The 8,409-nt window shown below is 35.4% G+C and overlaps 1 protein-coding gene across 1 annotated transcript in view; it reads left to right on the top strand.

The window, feature by feature from the left end:
- Nucleotides 1-752: 752 nt before the first annotated feature.
- Nucleotides 753-8,409, top strand: part of LOC121407376 (mucin-17-like) — a 91,427-nt gene continuing 83,770 nt past the window's right edge. The window contains 1 exon segment of the mRNA XM_041598426.1: nucleotides 753-1,105. Coding sequence (XP_041454360.1) covers nucleotides 1,042-1,105 — 64 coding nt within the window. The 5' untranslated portion in view covers nucleotides 753-1,041.

Here is an 8,409-nt window from a genome sequence, read left to right as displayed (position 1 = left end):
TTACACCCTAGAGATTAAACATAACACCAAAGAGTGTAAATGTAACAACAAAAGGTGTTGTAATAACACCTATAGGTGTAAAAACTAACACCACCAATTTAACACCGGTGTAAAATAACTGGTGTGGTCCTCTATGTACACCGGTTAACACCACAGTTTTTGCTGTGTAGCATGTTGAAATGGTTGAAATCACATCGGATCTTCATGATGAAACGAGAGTGTGAATAAATGTACAGTCACATTTCCATTCGCCGCCCTATTGCAACGACGACTGACCGATAATACGGACTCGTCAAACATTGGTGAAAGAAAATGACTCTTATTTATCTATTTCTTATGTGACTTTTTGCATAGCAAACAGTTTGCCAAATTGCTGTCCTGTTTTTAATGCATGTATTTAGATCTATTTTTTTCATGTTTATGGATTTCATACCGAAACTTAATGATTCGTATACAAAAAATACTTGATCTTATTGCTAACCCCAGTCATGCTTCTTTTTTTTTTTTTACAAATATGTTCTCATGAATGATCGTGAGAAACCGGAGAGCTGGATAGAAAGAGAGAGAGAGGGAGAGAGAATGAGAGGGGAGTTGTGGACAAAAGGTGAAAGGGTTTTTAAAACCTTTTCACAAACAAGCAGAGGACAACGGGATAAAGAATAAAGGATGAATAGTGTCTGATCAGTAGAGCGCATCTTCTCTGTTCACTTTCTTGGGCTGAAGAAATGCATGGTTTAAAACCAAGATCGGGGAAAATTTACGTCAGTCGGGATCGGTGTATAGAAAGGAAGAGACTCATCCCGACCACTCCCTTTTTTTCACTGGAATCGACCCCGTTTTTTGAGCGAGGTTATCCGTTTCCTCCTTCAGAAGTCTTGCCACTTTTTGAGGTTCGGGAAGGGGATATTTTAGGGATCCATTTGTGCGGACATTCTACATCCCTTCTGGCCTTTTAAACTCCTGATTTTTCTTTCAACCCGCCAGGGTCGAAAGATAGTTATCATTCTTTAAGGAAAACGTCGACGAAAATTTTCTAACAAAATGGAGAGAACTATTCTGTACCTTGCCGTTCTCCTTGGCATACTCAGTATGGCTCAAGCTCAAGGTAAGATACGATTACGTTTGTAGTTATGCCTCATATAACTTTGATAATGGATTGTACAATGATATATAAATTTTCCAGTTTTAAGCTATTTTCCTGAGGTCCTCCACACCGACCATCATGTTCTTTTCAATTTTCATCTAAATACGATTTTTCATGATCGTATGTATCGTGTCAAAAGTTTTACCTTGTTCATGACTACAACAGTGTTCTCGTACCTGGTTGAGATTATTTTGTATAAATTTGGCTCAGGTTGCCAAAAGACAATGTTTCCAATAAAATTGACATATTTTAAAGTGATAATTATGATCTTTATGACATGACCGGTGTTATTGTGGAAAAAATACTGAAGCGTAAATGAAGCTCCATTGGTATGGCCATGTAATTATGCGTGTTCTCAAAATAAAATGTTAACATTAAGTAACATTTCAGCGCTATTATTTCTATGAGAAAATTTCAAATGAACAAATAATTTTCTCATATTTGAAAATGACTCGCACTATTTCTTAAACTACTGAGATAAAAGTAAACTAGAAAACATTACCAATAAGTTTCGATTAACAATCTTTTAGTTTACAATTTATCGAGGAGACATTTTAGCAGGTCAATTTTCCAGGCATCATTATAATGTTATAAGGAATTCTGTGGATTTTTCTTTGTACACAATGACACCGGAGGATACAACATTTCTATTAGAAGGGCCCCAAAAGGGGCACACTTTTCCTCTTAAAAAAATCAATAAGAAAAAAAGGGGGTCATAACTCTTAATTTGTTACATACATTTTGTGTAAAAAAAAATACCCAAGGGGTAACCTTGGATCGACCACTACTGCATTGTGAATATTTTTAAAAATGACTTTTGATGTCTAAAGTAGAAATTAAGGGTGCCTAGGTACACGTTTAAGGTATAGAAAAATACCCAAGTCAATCTACAAATTGTGTAATAGGTGTGAGTGGTTGACATATATTGCTGAGCATCTAAGTCATGTTACCTCAACATTCAAATTATGCATGGAATATCCAGAGTCTGACAAGTAAAAGGCAATGTTTGTGCAAGAATGGGTTTATGCCGATGGTTTAAAAAAAAAGATATAAACCATACACAATTTTTGCGTATGCATTTGAGTTTAAACCCTCCTTGCTGGTTTCTCCATTTGGGCATGGGTTCTGAAAATGCCTTTATAATTTATAGAAGAGTTTGTGGTTACTTTGTGGGCAATTTTGGTCATATGACCTTTTATTTCTTTCATTATTATAGCAAAATTTCGAAGCAAGATGTTATGTAAGCATGCCTTACATAGCAGGATGGAGAAATTGAATAGACCAGGTGGCTAGAATAGCACACAAAATAATGAAAGTGCTTTTCTCATTGAATGTTAAACCAATATGTCACTTTAGTACCAATGACCTTCTGATCTTTGCGCAGAATCTTCTGATCTTAATGCCCAGAATGGAACTACGTATTTGTTAGACTCCTTTTCCACGTCTTTTTCCACCGGGGAGTACGTACGTGGGTTGAATTTGAGATTGTCCACTGTACTGTCCAAGTGGGATCAGTGTGCCTCCCAGTTTTAACTGTACAGATTATAACTCGTGTGGTTAAAATGAAATTTTAAGGCCTGTTTGATTCGATTTACTCTATTGATTCGGCGCTCATACCGCACAGAGTTTATTGATTATAAGAGCATCGACGCTTGATATTTGCGTATGGAGAGAAACGAGAGCTATTCATCTTCAGGCGATAGTTGGATAAAGGACGAGAATTACGTCCTGTAGAGGCCTAATACTGCAGATTAATCTGATTTTGATCACGATCAGTCTGACAAGATGATTATAATCCAAACAAATTTGAAAGTACATCTTGAATTTGCTCTTAATCCTTTTGTATAGCAGAAACAGAACATGTTAGGGATTTCAAGGTGGGTGTTCGTGTGTGTGTGTGTGTATGGGTGGGTGGGGGTGACCAGATGATGGTTTTACCAACCATTGACGATATACATAAACTTATTTTAGAATATAAGGATCAAGAAAAGAAAATAGCTATTAAAATGGGGAAATTAGGGCGGCACTTGCAAAAATGGGAAACAGTAAAATTGTGACAAGGTTAAGTTGTAAGTCTTTATTTACTTTCAATATATGTAACGCTTCTCCAGTGAGCTTGTTATATTCAAAATTGTTCATCGAATTGTTTTGTACTTTTAAACATGATTTATTTATAATGAGTGTGAGCAGATCTCGGCAGTGGTGTGTTGGGTGTGTGTGTGCCTGTGTTTGGGTGGTTTTGTGGTGGGGGGAGGGGGAAGTTTGGTCTTTAACCATTTTTATAATAACTGATTTCATTGTTTTTTTTAAAGATATTATGACTCATGATTTTGTTAAGTTAGTGGAAAAAAAAGTGAAAATATGAAGTGTAAAGTATTATATATGATTTGAAATGTTAAATTGAAATGTTATGTAACTATTTGTTCATGAAATCATAATAAAAACATTATTCAAAAAAAAAATGATGACTGTAGAAAGTATATCGAATCAAAATGAGAGCAGGGTAGAACGAAGTGAAGTCCAACTGCAAGAGATGGTACTAAATATTTACATTTTATTGAGTATGTTTATTTAAAATAGGCGAAAAAGTCTACAGTTTAAGAATGAAAAGATACTCGGCGACAAACGCAGAATAATACGAACATGATATTGCATATCGTTTTATTTTGCTACTCTACTCTAAAATTAAGGACGGGCTTATTCACTTCTCCCGTAGGCTGCTTTACACAATTCAGGTTGACGGATTATGTCATGGTAGAAATTACATATATAGAAATATAAAGATGGAGCTCTCGACTTATTGGTAGACTGAGTCAACAAAAGCAAGCCCACTCTGAATGTACCTTTCCGAACAAAGTAAATAAGAATGAAAAAAGAACGTCTAAAAATGTTTACTAATTTGACATCTTAACATGTCGATTTGAATTTACTGGCCACTATCTTTATGAGAATACATAATATTTTTTTTTATAATATCCTTCATATATTGCACAGGTAGGACCTGCACTTAAACAGTTACAAAAGTGTTTTAAAGAGCTTTGCATTCATTAAGATATTTGGTTATTTCCTTCTTTACAACCTACCTTTAATTCTATACAATTCTTTTATAACAGTCACCGGTTCTATTACGTAATACCTGTCATTTGAAGAAAAAAACTTGTGCTATTGTGTTTGATTTGGAATACTCATTGAGGAAAAGAGGTGGAGGTCTTCACAAACAAGTCATCCCTACCCTGTACATTATTGTCATGTGCATTCACAGAACACTGCGAAAAACGCATGTATTTTGTATTTTTATGACAAAAGAAGATTTAGGCTCATTATTAATGAAACTATTTGTTTACCCATCGGGACAATACAAATTAACAATTCTGCCAAATTCTAAATAAAATGTTCGAATGCTGTTTCTGCGTCTTTTATGTTCAAACACCTTTAGATGAAAATAGATTATGCTGATAACCACTTTTTGCTATGTTTTTTACACTATAGAAATACTTCCAAGAGACCAACGAAAAATAGACGATTGTATAAGGTAGTTTGAACATGACAAGCACGTTTAATAATAGAAGTAAAATTTTAGGCTTCTTTATTAAATGAAGGAACAATAATATGTACAAAGCAATTATTTAGGTTGTAAATGAAGAAAAGATTTCAAACCTCTCCTGAAACGCCTCTGAGAGGTAGGATGAAACCTTTGGTAAAAGTTGGATTGTGTGAAGGAAGAATTGCAGAATAAGTCATGAGCATTTTAGTGAATGTCAAAGAGTACTAATGCTACGGAGATCCTCCCATTGACAATGCCAGATCTGTGATACCTGATCTGTGATACCTGCACTGAGCACTGAGCTGGAGCTGTTATTATACAGATCAGCGGTGTACAACTCTACACTTTGGACACCGAAATATAGCCCCAAAACATGTTTTTTTCGCTCATTCTAATAATATGACGCTAATTCATGATATAATGTTGTGAAATTTGTATGACATGTCCTCTAAAAAAAACACACACACACACGCACATGGGGAGCGTTTCATGAAAGGAGTTGTAAGACGTTTTTTACCCTACAGTTACCATAGTAACGTTGCTTCTAAGCCAATAAAAATCAAGGAAAGTTGTCAGATCCTGAAAGCAGAATACAACACTGGATTGTGTTTCTCTTTCTTGGATTTAATTGGATGTAAGGGCATAAAGCTAGCTTGTTTCCTTCCACGTCATATAAGGTAAAGTCTCTTGCATGTTAAAACGATTCACTTGTCGTTTTTTTAAACTACATGATCGTAACACTAGATCATGCCGAAACTATATCCTCTAGCATTTTTTTTTTTCATTCGAATCAGTTTCTTCAAAAAGCATATATACCATGGAGTAGGTCCATCTAGGCCTATATACTAAACTCGACCAGAAGCAATATTTCACATTGAAAATTTTCATTGTAGATAAGCGTGATTATTCCAGATACGAATGTAACGGTACATTAATTCTTTAAATTGGACTGAGCTTCCTGAGTTCACTTGCAATTCAGTGGACTTTAAACAAAAGAAAAGCAAAAAGGAGAGGACCCTATTATTCTGAAGAAGAATAGAAGTAAATCTTCTTATGAAAAACAAGAACACAGTAGCATAGACACACCCAAAGAATGGTTTTATGTGAATGAATGCCTTCGAGAATTCTCGACATGACGCTCTCTGTCCTTGTAAAGTTTGAATCGAGTTGTCGTGTTTCGGGGGATCAGTGACTGCATAAAAAAAATCATGATTGTTCATGTGTTTCTTAATAAAAAGTGTTTGTCGACGAATAATTTCAGAATACCGACTTCGAATAACATTTCTATGGAGCATATTGAGGGCAAAAATTTAGTCTAAAATCTGCTGACATAATTACACAATCCAAAGAGTTGGTCTTTAAAACTTTATTGGCGTGATAATTGGCGATGTTAATCAATGATAACAAAAATATAAAGATGACGGCTTGGTCAATTTTTATCGTTTATCGACGACAATAAACATATTAGACAGTCTATTCCATAATTATTTCCAATTGTATTTAAAGAGTATAGATGGGGATTAATGTATAAAGAATTTCACGCTGCGGAGGAGCAATGGCCGAGTGAGCTAAGGCGCCTGACAAGACACATGGAAGTCTGCAGTCGATCCCCACCCATGGCACTAATATGCCCTCGAGCTTTTATCCTACATTCAAATAAATGAAAATGTTATAGGCTCCGCATTATCGGTAACTATATGTGCACTTCTTTAAAAGAATTTCATGCAGATATTCTCAAAGTTTCTTCAACAGGTTCTTCTTGAATAATTAGGTATTAAATGGAACTTATGATAATTCGGGTGACAAACATAGGGCCTACTTCTATTTGATGTTTAAAGACATTGTTTTTAGAGGCCTATTAATCCTCAAATGCCACGTCGTTAATCATAAGCCTATCAAGTATCATTCTTTTGCGAATATCCATTATAATGGAGGAAGCAACCGGGTTAAGTAAGGTAGGCGAACTCAACAAAGTTTTCGTAAGTTCCGTTTTGTATATACGTAATGACCTTTTCAACCATGTCAACGATTCGCGTCTGTTGGCACAGAGATCGATGCCCGCATGTAAAAACTCGTTGATGCAAACTCATCCATTTCAATTGGTCTTGGAAGCTCTATTGTTCAGGTTTTGGGAGAATAGTAAGGCAGGCTGTCAAAAATCAGGCCTTCCGATAAAATAGGCGTGGCCAAACATGACCAAACGAGACAATTGGGCTCGAGTGGTCTTCGGTGTAGCTAATCACACGATGACTTTGTTGAGTACAGGGGCCGCAGAACAGTTTTAAAAGTGGGGAAGAGAGGGGGGCTGAGCCAAAAGTGGGAAGGGCTGACCATGCAAAAAATCACAATCAGATGATCATTTTTACATTTTTGTACACAGTTTTGGAAAAAAAATACAGGAGGGGAGGCGGTGGCTGAAGCCCACCAAGTCCCCCGCCCTGGACCAATCATTTACCTGCATTGACCCATCAGAAGTTAAAGGGATACACCCGGGCTGATGATATTCATATCTAGATATGTAGAGTAAAATTCACAAAGAAAAATGTTGAAAATTTCATCAAGATCGGATAACAAATTAGAAAATTTACTGAATTCTAAAGATTTGCATTATTCTGGTGAAACAGTTCTAGACATGTCTTCATGAATATTCATTAGGTGGGCTGATAATGTTACATCCCCGTTTTCCTTCTCATGTTACTACATGTACATGAAATCATATTTTTTTTACATTTTTTCATAAATGTGTAAATGATGTGTCTCCATCATGACGAATTAAGTTTCAGCAAGAAATACCTAATGCCCTTAATCAGCTGTCAATCCGATTGTTTTAGTTCCTAGTAGAAATTTTTTGAAAAAGCCTGATTTCAAATAATAAATACAAAAGAACAAGTGGGGAAATAATGAATATTCATGAAGACTTATCTATAACTGTTTCACCGGAATAATGCAAATCTTTAAAATTCAATAATTTTGTTATTTGTTTTCTGATTTCGATAAAATTTTGAACATTTTGCTTTGTGAATTTTACTCCATTTATTGAGATATAAATATCTTCAGCCAGGGGCATCCCTTTAATTGTAAACCCGAGAGCGATTACAAAGTTCAGCACTGTTTCAGCGTTATCATGGTTATTGAATGTGGTTAGAATACCCCAAATTTGACGGACAAAAGACTGCACTAAAATTGAGGATAGGCATAATAATAATTAATTATAATCATAAATAACAATGGGAGCACTTTCTCGTGGTAACGAGTACTCAGAAACAAAATACTGGAACCGAGTTGATCAGATGATGAAATAGTAATTTCTCTTATTTGTTTAAGTACAGTTTACAGCCAAGTCATCATGATAAGTTAATGAATTTGGCAGTAGAAGTATAATGAAACATGGGAAAAAAGGAAACCTTTTAAATATCTCAGGAGTGCGCAAGATGCAAATAGGTTGTAGGGAGTTTTATATATATATATATATATATGTATAACGCTATTTCCAGCCATTTTTTTTTGTTTTGGGGGGGCGCACTGATTATAGGATTAAAGATCAGGGGAAAAATACACGGGGGTTGAGCAGGGCCCTGGGAACGATATTTTAATGGGGGGGGGGTACTGATGTAAATTTGACAAGTAAAAGTAAAAAGAAATCACTAAAAACGAAGGTCATGTTGGTCCCGAGAAATTTGACAAGCAAAAAAAAAGGGGGGGCATTTTTCAAATTTTGTGT

Source organism: Lytechinus variegatus, chromosome 2 (genome assembly GCF_018143015.1).
Source record: "Lytechinus variegatus isolate NC3 chromosome 2, Lvar_3.0, whole genome shotgun sequence".
Classification (NCBI taxonomy): Eukaryota; Metazoa; Echinodermata; class Echinoidea; order Temnopleuroida; family Toxopneustidae; genus Lytechinus; species Lytechinus variegatus.
Note: the sequence above shows the minus strand (reverse complement) of the source record. Positions and strands in the feature narration are given on the sequence as shown.